The sequence below is a fragment of the Natator depressus genome, chromosome 5, assembly GCF_965152275.1.
Source record: "Natator depressus isolate rNatDep1 chromosome 5, rNatDep2.hap1, whole genome shotgun sequence".
NCBI classification, from domain to species: domain Eukaryota; kingdom Metazoa; phylum Chordata; order Testudines; family Cheloniidae; genus Natator; species Natator depressus.
In genome coordinates, this window is record NC_134238.1 from 25,620,529 (window position 1) to 25,636,516 (window position 15,988).

A 15,988-nucleotide genomic window follows, 5' to 3' on the forward strand; every position below is an offset into this window, starting at 1 on the left:
TTGAATTGTTTCCTTACCATGGAGATGAATAAGTGAGGAGGTTGCAATGAGTAGGTAGACTGAGAAGGTTTTTTTTCCTTTCACCTAACACAAGAACAAAGGGGACATTTAATTAAATTAAAAGATGGGAAATACAAAATAGATAAAAGAAAATATTTTTTCACACAGCTTGGATTTAACTGTGGAACTCGTTGCCATGGGAAGTTGTTAAGGCCAAGAATTTAACAAGATTGAAAAATGCATTGGGTATTTATGTGGATATCAAAAATATCCAGAATTATAATTAACAATTTTGGAAGGAATATTAAACCTGTTTCATGGCTTACATCAAGCTTTACCTCCTAGAGATCAGAATGAGACTTAATGTGGGGTCAGATTATCCCGCATATGCCTACTTTTATGGTCCTTACATCTTCTTCAGAAGTATTTGGTACTTTAAAACTGGTTGAAAATTTTTTGTCTAAATGTTTTTTCAACTGTTTCATTTCAGAATTTTTTTATTTTGGGGAATAGTTTTGTTTTGAATGTTTATAGTTTTTCATATTTATATTTTTATTATGTTTCAATATTATCGTACCAGTAGTGGTGGTAGTACTCCTACTGACATAACATAATGACATAGTTGAAATATTCTATTTTTGTTTTACTGTACTAAAATTCTTAAGGGGAGTTGCAACTTAATACTGATTGATCTAGACAAGATGATAACATGTTTGTCAATACTAAGTTGTGGCTACCTTTCATGGTTTTAAAACAATAAAATTTGAAAATATATTATTTTCATATGACATCAGTCATAGGGCATATTACATTATTATTATTATTGATTTGTTATGAAATGTGAAAATAAAAATAAAAAAGAAACAATTTCAGAATCATCATTTTCAGAATATAATTTTGTTCCATTTTGCGATGAAAACAAATTTTGAAATGTCAATACTTCCCATAAATCAAAAATTCTGATTTCCAACCAGCTCTACTGATATTATCCCTGTAAGAGACAGGATGCTGGACTAGATGGCCTGCAGAACTTTTATTACTAGTGATGATGCACATTCCAAGGAGGAACTTTCCTGGTTTTCAGATTCCAAATTGATTTGCAGGAAGCCAGGTTAAATACACGTTTATTTGCCAAATGAAGAAAATTTCATCTGGAAATTGTCAGTAGAGTAATGCCATTTTTAGAGTCACTTCCCAGAGTAAACCTGTGTTATACAATGGGCTTGTCTAGATGAACAATTAGTATGTGGTAAGGTAGAGAGTAAATCTACAGCTCACTAGTATGCTGCGCACTCACTGTTCGTGTGGACCGTGCTACCCTGCACTAAAAGTTTCCTAGTTTGCACAATCACTAGAACTACTGGTCCCTCTGGCCAGGTAAAAATACAGGCCACTTACCAAAAATTCGAAGGTCCTTTCAGCATCGAGCATCTTGGGACAGGTCCTCTGCTGCTCAGTGGAGAAGAAATAAGTATGCTTGTTCAGATACAAATCCCCTGCAGCACAAATTTCAGAACAGCATATAAGATGCGTAATACCCATCTCTTAAAATCCTCCCTTAATGTTTGCTTTCATTCTAAAGAAAAACACTTTTTAGAAAACTTAACTGAAAATTAGGCATTGGCCCCTGTGAAGCAGCTGGTACTTACTTACATTTAGATAAGTCAGCCTCAAAATGAACTAAGATCTGATACTAAGGAAGAATAAAACAGATTTTTGTAAACTTCTTGAATAAGTAGAGTTCCTCTGACTCCACAAAAGGTTTGGCGCCTTTTGAAAAGGTGGTGGTTTTTTGTTTTTGTTTAAATCAGCAGTTCAGGTTTATACAGTGTCATTCCTTTAAGAGGTGACAGAGCTGGGACAGTCCCCCAAGCACTTATTTCCCTTCCAGTATTTCTCCCAACTTCCAAGCATCCCAGATTGCTTTCCTTGTCTCCAAGTAGTTTCATGGGCAGTTGCTTTGCTAGCTCTCCACCGCTGACATACACATTCTCAACCATTTTTATCAGTTCCATAAGTACACGAATCTCGCTTGGAATTAACCACTGTTCAGCTGTTTGGATTTCTACCAGAGTTTGATTAGCCTGTGAGATTTGTCCTATTGTCAGTTCTGCTGGCTACAGTTACTGTCTGTGGTTTCAGCCACAGTCTCATTCTCTGGCTCTGGGGTTTTGTCTCTAGCTTCCACCTTTTAGCTACTCACCTTCAGAACACTGAATTTTGTGTAATGTATCACAATTAAAATTTAAAAAATCCTAAGGCCCAGTTTTTTAAAGGTATTTAGGCATTGCTGCACTCGACAGTGATGGGATTTAAGAACATAAGAATAGAAGAATGGCCAGACCAGTGGTCCGTCTTGCCCAGTATCCTGTCTTCCGCCAGTGGCCAATGCCAAATCCTTCAGAGGGAATGAACACAACAGGCAGTCATTGAGTGATCCATCCTCTGTCGTCCAGTCCCGGCTTCTGGCAGTGAGAGGTTTGCGAACACCCAGAGTATGGGGTGGCATCCCTGACCGTCTTAGCTAATAGCCACTGATAGACCTGTCTTCCATGAATTTACCTAATTTTTGTTTAACCCAGTTATACTTTTGTCCTTCACAACATCCCCTGGCAATGAGTTCCACATGTACACAGTGCATGGTGTGAAGTAGTGCTTCCTTATGTTTGTTTTAAATCTGCTGCCTATTAATTTAATCAGGTGACTACCTGGTTCATGTGTTATGTGAAGGGGTAAATAACACTTCCTTATGCACTTTCTCCACACTGGTCATGTTTTTACACACCTGTAAAATATCCTGCCTTAGTCATCTCTTTTCTAAACTGAACAGTCCCAATGTTTTTAATCTCTCCTCTGTTCCATGCCCATAATCATTTTGTTGCCCTTCTCTGTACCTTTTCCAATTCTAATATATCTTTTTTTGAGACAAGGCAACCATAACTGCACGCAGTATTCAAGGTATGGGCATAACATAGATTTTATATAGTGGTATTATGATATTTTCTGTCCTATTATCTATTCCTTTCCTAATGGGTCCTAACATTGTTAGCTTTTTTGACTGCTGCTGCACCTTGAGCAGATGTTTTCAGAGAACTGTCCGTGATGACTCCAAGATCTCCTCCTTGAGTGGTAACAGCTAATTTAGTCCCTACCCTTTTGTATGTATAATTGGGATTATGTTTTTCAATATGTATTACTTTACATTTATCAACATAGAATTTCATCTGCCATTTTGTTGCCCAGTCACCCAGTATTCTGAGATCCCTTTGTAACTCTTCACAGTCTGCTTTGGACTTAACTGTCTTGAGTAATTTTGTATAATATGCAAATTTTGCCTCCTCACTGTTTAGCCCTTTGTCCAGGAACAACACGGATTTCCTAAGTGTCTAAATCCCTTTTGAAAATAATATTTAGGCCTCTAAATCAGTTAGGCATTGCAATACCTAAATACCTTTAAAAATATGGGCTTAATTGACTTAAACTCCTAAATCCCATTTTCAAAAGTGATGTAGGTATTTAGAACCTCAAGTCTCATTGAAAGTCCATAAGAGTTGGGGTTCTAGATGCCTAATGAAAATGAAACGTGGGAGTACAAGTCACTTACGCACTTATGAAAAATTTTACCCTACAACTTTCCCTCCCTTATTCTATTTAAAAGGGCAGGCATTCTGAGTAAGTGTTTTAAAAATTTAACAGGCTTCTCTTCCTGTTTCAGGCATGGACTTTATATGTTCTTCAGAAATTATCATTAGGATAATGTCATGGCTGGGTTTTTAATGTTATAGGTTTATAATGCACACTTGCGTAATGTAACAATGGTACACAAATTTGCTTAAACTTGTAAATCATTCTGATTTCGGTTTATCTAATGAAAACTTGCTTCATTTCTAGCTTCTCGGAAAAAACATAAAAAGGACAGAGATGATGATAAAGCTTGGGAGTGTGAGGAGCATGATAAGAGAAGTTCTGGTGATCATAGGAGAAGCAGTCATTATCACGAAGGAAGAAGGACTTCTGGTAGTAGCCGTTATCGCAATCGTACTCCAGAAGACTCTGACATGGATGATTATTCTCCTCCTCCTCCCCTCAGTGATGGTAATTCATCAGTATTAAAGTACATCTTACTCAATATAATTAATATAACCCTTCCTTGCATTCTTAATATAAGCATATTAAATGTGGATAGGGTAGTCTAAAGAATGTTATTATGGCTTTTAATATTCATGTATCCAACTTCAACAGAATATTTTACGAAACTGAACAAAAACATTTGTTTCAGATATCTTCATTTTAAGCTCTTAATTTGTTTCCTAGTGGCTAGAAAAATGAAGAAAAAAGAAAAACAAAAGAAAAGGAAGGCTTATGAACCTAAACTAACACCTGAAGGTAATTTTTCGGAAGGTTGAATTTGTTGTTTTCTTCAGGTTATGTTTTCTGTTGTATATAACTCAACTATATATACTTTTCTTTTTCACCAGAAATGATGGATTCTTCAACTTTTAAGAGGTTTACTGCTTCAGTAGAAAATATTTTGGAAAATTTGGAAGACATGGATTTTACTACATTTGGTAATATGTCAGAAATTTCTCCACTGCTATTTCTGTTATACAAAACCACACGAAGCCTTTACAAAATTTGCATCTAAGCATTTTATTTCATAGCCTCTTCTTTGTAACTTGTCTGCCTCTGGTATACACTCTGGGAAATGTCTCCTTTCTTGTTTTTGGCTGCCACCACGGATAAGCTCCTCCACCACCTTCTAATTGCTCTTCTTCCTCCAACCTTGATTCCTTGCAGGACTTAGAAGAGAGACAAACCACAACAGATGCAAACCTTAAGCTACTGGGGTGGGGAGAATATCTATCCCAAATGTGATTATCTTCTGCATTACACCTCCCTTAATGGGTCATCAGCACTGGGGATTGAAGATGTTTTGAAAGAGAATGCTCCTAAGGTATTTAGTAGCGTAACTCCCATTAAAAGTTAATGGAATTTGTGCTCCTAAATCCCTGAGGTGCTTTCAAAAATTTCTCCCTACCCCCGCTAAAGCACTAGAAGCTGTATTGTTGCAAACAATTGGGTATTGACATATTGATAACTTAATAGATTTATTCTAGGTCTTACCTCTGAAAAAATAAACAAATAATCACTTGTACAATTTTGTATGCAATCAGTAGCTCTTCAAAATACTGAGTGAAATTTAACTAAAAAGCTGGTTGGGAATTTTCCAATGACACCTACTTTGTCAGAAAATTTTGATTTGTTGAAACCAAAACTGTTAGTGGGAAAGGATTGATTTTGAAAAATCTCCCAGTTAGAAAAAACATTTGAAAAGTTTCAAACACTGAAATATCACATTTCAATATTTTGAAAACAATTTTTTGGTTTGAAATGACATTTCATTTTGAAATTTTAATTAATTTACACCAAAAATAGTTAAAAATATAAGTATTAACATTGAAACACAATGTTCTGATTGACCTAATCTGACTTTTTTTTGGCAGGGGGCGGGGGTTGTTATCGGGTGGTAAAAAAAAAAAATGAGATTTTTATTTTTTGTCTCAATTTAGAATGGAAAAATGGTTTTGAAATCTCAAATTCACATGTTTTGGGAAAATTGTTTCCCACCCAGTTCTAATTATAAATTTTAAGATATTTCATAAAACATTCAGCAATGTTATATACATTTTTAATCCATTGATAGTGCAAAAAGGTTTAATTGTAGAATGACACCCATATTTCTTTTTGATTTTTTTGAGACAAAGGGATTCTCTAATGGGTTAAGTGAACTGCCTGTTTTGCTGGACATATTAAAATACTTTGGCCAAGGATTTTCAGAAATGGGTGCCTGAATTTAGGCTCCTAAATCCATATTTGTACATCAGAATAAGCAGCCTGTTTTTAAAACTAGTGAAGTTAATTGGAGTAGATGTAAACTGCCTTTTTTTTTTTTTTCTTTCTTTTTTTAAGGGGATGATGATGAGATTCCACAGGAGTTGCTATTGGGAAAACATCAGCTTAATGAGTTGGGTAGTGAATCTGCAAAAATTAAGGCAATGGGCATTATGGACAAGGTATGTCATGATCTTAAAAATGAAAATGTACATAACACTTCAGTGTTAAATGTATAAAATACATTTCCGCTCTGTAACTGTGTTCTTACTTCTTCCTGTTATGTGCTTGTCTCATTTTCCCTCCTTTCAGCTAGTGGTCCTCAGTGCTTTGTTGCATTGAGATGATGTAGTTAGAGGGTGATCTCACAAAGTCCACCCTTTTCCCAGAGTACAACAGCAGTCTTCTTCCCAGCAGTCTTCTCTCACTGGATTTCCTTTCCCCCAGGCCCAGTAGCCTTACATCCCTGTTAATTCAGGGTTCCCTTTCCTAGGCTAAACAATATCTGTGCCCTCAACAGGCTATGGCTTTCTTTTTATGCCTTCCTGGGCTTCATTTTGGGGGTTTATCCTGTTGAAGCAGGTTATTGGTATCACCCCTCTAAGATTAATACCCTCTTCCTAGTATGGGTCTCCAACCCTGCGATTCTACACTATGAGCTCTCTGTTCTCAACCTCACTACTATCCTGACTCTGTCTTTCCAGGGCCACTTCTTACGAAGACTTCTGGATTCCTTAGTATACGAACCTCTTCCTATGGTTTTCAGTAGCCCCAGCTCTAGGCCTCCCTTCTGGCCTTATCCATGGGTGCCCTCACTCCTCCTTCTGGGCTGGGTGCATCTCCTCCCTAGATATTTCCAAGCCTTAGCCCTTGCTCCCTACAAGTCTCTTTAGGCCTCAGCTTCTACTGGCTGGAGTTGTTGCCAGTTCCTATATCATACTGAGCACAAACAATTCTTTTACAAAGTGGTATTGTATCACCTGATGAGTCGTCATCCCTCAGTCACTTGAGGTCTACATCTCCCAGAAACCAGTGGCCTTACAGGACTGAGTTCCAGTAAGACCTGGGCTAGTGGCCCCCATTCTTAAAGGGCCAGCAAGCTCCACTCATTTCTTGGTCTTAATTTTGTAGAACATGAGTAGGTCATGTAGAATTACTTTATTTTCAGCACAGTCCCCCTGTGAGAATAAAATATATATGCACCAGTACCAACACAGTGTTGAAATTGTTTTGTAGTTGTCCATAAACTGTAGAATAAATTAAAAACAAAACTTTCTCTATCCAACCAGGGTTCATGATTAGTGCTTTGTCTTGGCAAATTCTGATTCCTGGCACCAAGAAGATAGCAGTGGCAGATATACATAATTAAACATATTCCCATACATTTTTGCCAGTTCGAAGTGTAATCTGGGTGAACAGTTTTTGTGGAAAGTGTTCTAATTAATCATAAAGAATTTAACCTAAATCTCTCAAATTACATTTTGATGAGAAAAACTTAGTGATTTCATATTATAAAATTGATTGCAACATGAAAACTGACTTCATACTGTGGTTTATTCAAGATTTTGTATTGTGTAATTCAAGTGACAAACCACTAGAAACTACTACTAATCTCCCTGTGTGTTGTAAAAAACAAAGAAACAGAAGACTAATGCAATGTTGTTGTTTATTTTTAATTTCTATACAGGCATCACCATTATTACTATTGCTTCATATTTAGTTTTATTATATGATCAGAATCCTCAGTCACGATCATGGCCTCACTGTGCTAGAAATTGTAAAAACACAAATTAAGATCCTACCCCAAGCATTTACAACCTAATTTTTACACCAGAATTACACAGTATGCCCTGTCTTCCATGCACACATTTGTTTTTAACCGCTTAGAAATAATTTGTTTACACTCTTTCTGCTATTTTGATACAAGTATTTTTATTTTAGCTTTCAACAGATAAAACAGTGAAAGTCCTGAACATCTTGGAGAAGAATATTCAAGATGGCTCAAAGCTTTCTACATTACTAAACCATGTGAGTTTCAGAGCATAGTTGTTGGCATCACTATAATGATTAAAATATGCACTTTCATTTTAATCTCAATGGCAATATTTCCAAAATAATTTTGGTTTTAACTGTAAAGGATTTCTAATTTAGTTCACATAATAATTAATATGGTGTGAAATTTTAGTGTTTACAAATTACCATAATCCCTTAAGCAACGCAACAGGTAGTAGTTAATATTTGCCTAATTATATTGTTTCTACAGTGTTCTCCTTATGTAAAATACTAACTATTTAAAAATAGAGCAGATTGGTAGTGTTCTGTTTTTAAAAATATAATTTAACACATTAGTGTCATTCTGTGATTTTTATTGGCAATTGGCAAACTTGCAGCCAGCATAACTTTCTTTGTTACCTGCCCATTAAACTTCATATGTATCATAGAAGAAAACTGAGCTTTTCTGTAAAGCAGATTCTCACCATTTAGAATTGAGAGGAAGCATTTTAATTTGACCTTGATGGATCTACTCACATGCTTAAAGTTAAGCACCTGCATAATTACATGAAGGATTGAGTGAGGGTTATAACCAATGCCCCAAACATTATTCATGACTTCAGGGCATTTTTAAAGTTCTTTGTAGGATCTTTTAGAATATCTATCTCTAGATGTTCTAATGCACATTGGAAAACATAATTCCAACTATACATATAAAATGATAGAGCCTAAATTAGCTGTTAGCACTCAAAAAAGAGATCTTGGAGTGATGGGATAGTTCTCTGAAAACATTCACTCAATGTGCAGCAGCAGTCAAAAAAGTGAACAGAATGTTGGGAATCATTAAGAAAGGGATAGCTAATAAGATGGAAAATATCATATTGCCTCTATATAAATCCATCGTATGTCTACATCTTGACTATTATGTGCAGATGTGGTCACCCCATCTCAAAAAAGATATATTGGAATTGGAAAAGGTTCAGAAAGGGGCAACAAGAATGATTAAGGATATGGAACAGCTGCCATATGAGGAGAGATTAATAAGAGTGGGAGTTTTCAGCTTGGAAAAGACACGACTAAGAGGGGATATGAGAGAGATCTATAAAATGACTGGTGTGGAGAAAGTAAATAAGGAAGTGTTATTTACTCCTTCTCAAAACACAAGAACTAGGGGCCACCAAATGAAATTAATAGGCAGCAGATTTAAAACAAACAAAAGAAAGTATTTTTTCACACAACGCACAGTCAACCTGTGGAACTCTTTGCCAGAGGATGTTGTGAAGGCCAAGACTATAACAGGGTTAAAAAAAGAACTAGATAAGTTCATGGAGGATAGGTCCATCAGTGGGTATTAGTCAGGATGGACAGGGATGGTGTCCCTAGCCTCTGTTTGCCAGAAGCTGGGAATGGGTGACGGGGGATGGATCTCTTGATGATTACCTGTTCTGTTCATTCCCTCTGGGGCAGCTGGCATTGGCCACTGTCAGAAGACAGGATACTGGGCTCAGTGGACCTTTGGTCTGACCCAGTATGGCCGCTCTTATGTCCTCGAGGCGGTTAAGTTCATAAATGTCTTGTAATTATTTATTTTTTTTCCTTTTTTCAATAGATTTAATTTTTGTGGCAAGCTGGCAAAATGTCATAGTTTTTGTATATATAAACTAAAATATTAATCCTTTAGTTATTAACTGTTTCTATCATATAACACACACACACATATAAATATAACAATGTACCAAGAAGATAGCCTCTGTTCTTTTGGAAAATTAATAGAAGAGTGCCAACGTGCAGGCATCTTTTTAAAATAAATTGACTTTTCTGTGATTACCTCTTTTCATAATTTGTTATGGGACCGGAGAGTTGGACTTATCTGAAGCAGTCACTCCTCTATAGCTATACCAGCAAACTCGTCTAATGTAGATGCAGCTTATATCAACAAAAGAGTTATTCTGCTGGCGTAGCTTATATCAATTCTCTGAATGAAATAAGCGGTACAGGCAAAAAATTCTTATAACTGTCTACACTGGGACTTTTCTGGTGTATGTTGGTTAAGAGTGTGTATCCCCACACACGTTCCTATTCAATATGGCTATCCTGGCAAAGTATAGACCAAGCCTGAGAAAAATGGTAATAGACCAAAGTTAATATATATGCCTTTGGATTGGAGGCATTTTTACTTAAGTAAAAAATGAACATATTAAATGTGTCAGAATATTTTATTTTTCTTTTAGATAGGTGGTGGTTTGTTCATGTTTCACTACACAGTTCCAAAATGTCTTTAAAAGTGACCTGCAAGTGGAGGAGAAAATAGGCTGCTTGTTCCCTTTTCTACTTTTTCTTACTATGTATGAAGAAAGGGCTGAATTGTTGTTGTTATTTTTTTTAAGTTTGTTTTCTGCATGGCTTGTTCCAATAAATTCAGGCCCAATCTTACCTTCATGATGACTGAAGAGCTAGTGAAATGGTGACATCGTGAGAGCCCAGAAACTGAAAGATGAGCAATTGAGAGGGCAAGGGATTTTTAGTTGAAAAATTTGAATTTTTATATTTTTATTAAAGCAAATTAACTTGAATTACTAATCAACGCTTTGGACAAAGGAAGACTTTGTCAAAGAGTCAGCCTCTTCACTCTTTCTGTTAAGGTGTTTGGTATTCACAGGTGAGATTCCTGATATCTCTGAGGGGTTCATTAAAAAAACCAGAGAAGAGTAGACTTGACTTTCTTGATACTTAAGTTGAATTAAAAAGGAAGCAGAGAAGAAATTTTAAATAAATTTAAAAAATCACCTTTCAGGTCTTTCTTTATATATTATAAAGAAGAAAGGGATTATAAAGAAGGAAAGCCCAATTTTTCTAATAAATATTTGCAGGTCTCTCTTAAATTTTCAAATATACCCACCAGGTATACCCAAAATACTGAATCTGCAACTCCATTATGAAATATACTCAATACTAAAATGTGAAAGGTTTATCTCAAAATATAAGACTTTGGAAACAACTTAGCAATGCTGCACTGCCCTATATGTGGCCCAGCGTTTTTTTTTTTTTTCCGCCCCCCCCCCCCCCCCCCCCCCCCCCCCAGTCAGTCTCTCGCTAAGACCAAATCTATGCTGAAGAAATTTAGGAAAAAAATTCCCACTAGTTTTACTATTAATAATGTTAGTTGTATTTCACTAATGCTTAGTGAGCCCCATCGAGACTATTCCTTTATTATGCTAGATCAGGGGTGGGCAAACTACAGCCCGCGGGCCGGATCCAGCCCCTCAGGGCTTTGGATCCGGCCCGCAGGATTGCCACCCCCTTGGCGCCACGAGCCCCGCGCCACTCCCAGAAGTGGCCGGCACCACGTCCCTGCAGCCCCTCGGGAGGTGGGGGAAGAGGGCTCTGTGCACTGCCCTCGCCTCCAGGCACCACCCCCCGCGGCTCCCATTGGCTGGGAACAGGAAATCTCGGCCAATGGGAGCTTCGGGGGAGGTACCCACAGGCAAGGGCAGCGCACGGAGCCCTCTTCTTCCCCTCCCACCGACGGGGCCACAGGGACGTGGTGCTGGCCACTTCTGAGAGTGGCACCAGGCAAGGTAGGCAGAGATCGAGCCTGCCCTGGCACCGCTGCACGCCGAAGCCCGAACCCCTCCTGCACCCCAAATCCATGCCCTGAGCCCCTCATACTTCCCGCAGCCCTCCTCTGGCCAACCCCTTGCCCTGAGCCCCTTCCTGCACTCCCTCCCATGCCACAACCCCTTGCCCCAGCCCTGCATGCAATTTCCCCACCCAGATGTGGCCCTCGGGCCAAAAAGTTTTCCCACCCCGTGCTAGATGCTGTACATACACAGAAGATGGTGTGCTCCTGCCCTTAACTGAATCTAAATAGACAAGTCAGAAGAGAAAATCCCTAGGGCTTTGGGTAGGTTCAAAAACTGGGAGAAGAGAAATACTATTCTTCTTTGAGTGCTTGCTCATGTCAGTTCCATTCTAGGTGTGTGCGTGCCCACATGTGCAGTTGTTAGAGATTTTTGCATTAGTGGTATCCGTAGGGTCGGCAGGGGTGGCCCCTTGAGTGCCACGCTCATGTGCTGGTATATCAGGCGCTGCGATGCCCTCTCAGTTCCTTCTCACCACCTGTGGTGGTTAGTCGGAGCACTTTTCTTTGCATTGCAAGGGCTAGCGGGTTTTCATCTACTGACTTAGAGCCTTGTAAATAGTTTGTTTATAGTAGTTAGTGTTAAGAGGTTGCTAAGTGTAGTTAGAAGTTAGCAGTTAGGATCCCAATGGGACTTCGTCCAGGCAGGGCATGCCCCGGTCGCCCATGTTTAAACCCTGTGCAGACTGCAGCAGGCCTGTGCCTGTAAGTGACCCCCATAGCAGCTGCCTCAAGTGCTTGAGGGAATCACACGTTAGAGATAAGTGCCGAATTTGTAAAAACTTTCAGCCCTAAACACAAAAGGAGTGGGATATTCAGTTACAGGCTCTCGTCATGGAGTTGCCCTGCATCTGGCCTCCGTGCAGCCCCGCCAGGACTCACCAAGTACCTCAGCCTTGGTGCGCAGTGCACACCAGGCTCCACCCAGCAGCATTCCCCGTCGCCAGTGCCCAAAAAGAAGACCAAAAACCATGGCTTCCCAGCACCGGGCAAAAAGAGCAATAGGTCTTTGGGCAAGGGACCCACTTCAGACTGCTCGACCACTCCGGAGCCATATGCTCATACCTCCCCAGTCAGGGCCCTTACTCCTGTGAAAAGAGGACTCCACTGACTCCAAGGAGCAGTATGGGACCTAAACCCCTGATGGCACCAACACCTTCACAAGCTCCCCCAGTGCTGAGAGAGCACAAGCCTCCACCCACACTACTGAAGCAGCACGTGCCTGAGGAACTGGCATATCCCACAAGGGCAAGCCAGTCACTAATGCCCCTCAGGGGGCAGTGGAGCACCGCCGATCTCTCTCAAGACAAAGCAGCGCCCTCCACCTCTGCACCACATATCACTGGAGTTGCAGCCTAGACCCTCCAAGGCTTGCCCTCAGTCACCGGCACGGTGTTCGCAGCCTCAGCCGTCTTGACGCAGATCACCTAGAGGAAGACGCTGGTCCCAGTACAACCAGTGCCATTTGCCCTCCTGCCGGTCATCCTATCGGCACAGGTCCCGGTCACCTGCCTCATGAGAGTGCTCCCCATCGCGTCTCCGTTCCCCCCTGCAACAAAGAAGTACTTTGTTCTGGCCGAGGGGTTTGAATATCTCTACAACCCCCACCCTCCCCCAGGCTCGCTGGTGGTTTCTGCGGCCAATGAAAGAGACAAATACCAGCTTGACAACCAAAATAAAGAGGCCAAATGGTTGGACCTGTTTGGAAAAAAAAATTTATTCAAAGGCCAGTTTGCAGTTCCGGGTGGCAAACCATCAGGCCCTTTTGGGCCGATACAATTTTAACTTACGGGACTCCCTCCATAAGTTCAAGGAGTCCCTCCCACAGGGTTTGGCCCAAGAATTTGGCATCCTGGTGGAGAAGGGCACTGTGGCTGTCAGGTTCTCCTTCAGATGGCATGGGACACAGTGGACTCGTCAGCCAGGGTGGTCACGTCAGTAGTGGTAATCCTGGCTGCTGGCTTCAGACCACTGGATGCTCCCAAGAAATGCAGACCTCCATCCAGGACCTCCCATTCGATGGGAACGGTCTTTTTTCAGACCAGATGGATGTGAGGCTGCATGGGCTAAAGGACACCAGGACCACCCTTCACTTGCTGGGTGTGCATACACTGCAGCCTGCGAGAAAGCAGTTCCGGCCACCCTTGCTGCCTAGGCCTTGGCAGTCTGATCCGGGGTCTGCAAGGAGAAGGGACAGAGATGTTAATTTCAGCCACTGTTGCCCTTCGTCCTCCCACTCACCTGCACAGCCGGGCCTGGCAAAACACCCTGGGGGCTAGAAGCGCTCGTTTTGAGGGTGTGATTGAGAGTGATTCCCCAGTCACCTCCCAGGATTCACCCTGCTCTTTCCTCAACCATCTTTGTCCCTTCTATTCGGCCAGGTTCCAAGTCACCTCCGACCATTGGGTGCTGGACATAGTGTCTCAAGGTTACACCCTGCAGTTTTCAGCCGCCCCCTCCCTCCCACCTGTTGATCTGCAGAGACCCTTCTCATGAACAACTCCTCGTTTAAGAGATCGAAAACCTCCTGTGTATGGGGCGGGTGGAAGAAGTCCCTCGGGACATGGTAGGGAAAGATTTCTACTCCTGTTATTTCCTAATCCTGAAAGCAAAGGGGGGGCCTCAAACACATTTTGGACCTGCAACGCCTGAACAAGTCTCTCAAAAAGTTGAAAGTTTTGCATTGTCTCCCTGGCCTCCATCATCCCCTCCCTGGATCCAGGAGACTGATATGCTGCCCTCGACTTGAAGGACGCCTATTTCCATATCTCCATGTTCCCAGGTCACAGACGTTTCCTCCGTTTTGTAGTGGATGAGCACTATTTCCAATTTACAGCGCTCCCCTTTGGCCGTTTGTCAGCTCCAAGGGTCTCCATGAAATGTATGGCGCCAGTGGCTGTTTAACTCAGACATCAAGGGGTCCAGGTCTTCCCATATCTCGATGATTGGCTCATCAAGGGCAGGTCTCAGGAACAAGTATAGAGAAGCCTCGATTGGGTGCGTTCCACCTTCTGTGACCTGGGCCTGTTAATAAACGAGGAAAAAATCCACTTTAAGGCCAGTCCAAAGCAAAGAGTTCAGAGGGATGGTTCTCGACTCCATGCAAGTCAGAGCCTTCCTTTTGGAGGCATGTTTTCAGGCCATGTCGGACCTGATCTCCTATGTGAAGAACCACCCTCTCACTATGGCTCACACCTACCTGCAGTTGCTGGGCCACATGACCGCCTGTATGTACATGGTCAGTCATTCCCAGCTTTGCCTCAGGCCTCTGCAAGCATGGCTGGCATTGGTTTACACCCGCAACACACACTATCTAGACCGGATAGTCAGGGTGCCAGATCACATCCTGTTGTCCCTGGAGTGGTGGTTAAACCCTGAGTCGGTGTTGGAAGGTGTTCCCTTCGCAGCCCCATCTCTGTCACTGACCCTCATCTCAGATGCTTTGGACCTGGGCTGGGGAGCCCACCTGAGTGAGCTCAGCACTCAAGTCCGCTGGTTGCAGGACACTCTGGCCCTTCACATCAATGTCAGCAGTTTTCCTGGTCTGCCAGACCAATACCCCAAGGTGTATTACATCAACAGGCAGGGCGGAGCCAGGTCATCAGCTCTTTGCCAAGAAGCTCTCAGCCTTTGGGACTTCTGTGTGCAGCATGCCTTTCATCTGGTAAGCGCGCACCTGCCAAGGACCAAGAATGTGCTAGCAAATCGCCTCAGCAGGAACTTCTCGTCTTGCCATGAGTGGTTGCTTCATCTGGAGGCAGCCAGTATGATCTTCCGAAAGTCCCTGTCAGATGTTTTCCTGCTTCTGTGGTTGGGAGCCCTGATGTACGCCTTCCCGCCAGTGCTATGGATCCACAGAGTCCTCATGAAGATCAAACAGGACAGGGTGAAGGTTACCCTGATAGCCCCAAAGTGGCCTTGCAAGTACTGGTTCAGCACACTGGACCTTTCGGAAGCTGTGCCGCTGCGACTCCCTCTCTGGCAGGACCTGCTGTCCCAGAACCCTGGCAGTCTCCTGCACCCGAACCTAGAGGTGTTGCGCTTGACAGTGTGGCTGCTGCAAGTTTGAATGCGGAAGACCGGGAATGCTCAACCCGTGTGCAACAGGTCATGCTGGGTAGCAGAAAGCCCTCCACCAGAACAACTTACCAGGCGAAGTGGAAAAGATTCACGTGCTGGGCTTCGGATCGGCTTGTCCGGGCCAAGCCGGCCTCACTGCAGATGATCCTGGATTATCTTCTGCACCTCAAGCTTCAGGGCTTGTCTTGTCGTCTATCAGGGTCCACCTGGCTCCTATTTCAGCTTTCCACCCTCTGTTCCAAGGCAGGTCCGTCTTCGCTCACAACATGACAGTCCGGTTTTTGAAAGGTCTGGAGCGTCTTTACCATTACGTCCAGGATCCTGTTCCTCGCTGGTATTTGAATCTCATGCTCTTGAGGCTCATGGGGCCTCCTTTTGAACCTC

General features: G+C 41.8%; 1 protein-coding gene across 2 annotated transcripts in view; it reads left to right on the forward strand.

Moving 5' to 3' along the window:
• Positions 1–15,988, forward strand: part of NIPBL (NIPBL cohesin loading factor) — a 296,004-nt gene that overhangs the window by 199,608 nt on the left and 80,408 nt on the right. For both annotated transcript variants that reach the window (XM_074952486.1, XM_074952487.1), the window contains exons 12-16: positions 3,892–4,095; positions 4,315–4,386; positions 4,479–4,568; positions 5,971–6,074; positions 7,834–7,920. In XM_074952486.1, coding sequence (XP_074808587.1) covers positions 3,892–4,095; positions 4,315–4,386; positions 4,479–4,568; positions 5,971–6,074; positions 7,834–7,920 — 557 coding nt within the window. The remainder of the gene's footprint in view (positions 1–3,891; positions 4,096–4,314; positions 4,387–4,478; positions 4,569–5,970; positions 6,075–7,833; positions 7,921–15,988) is intronic.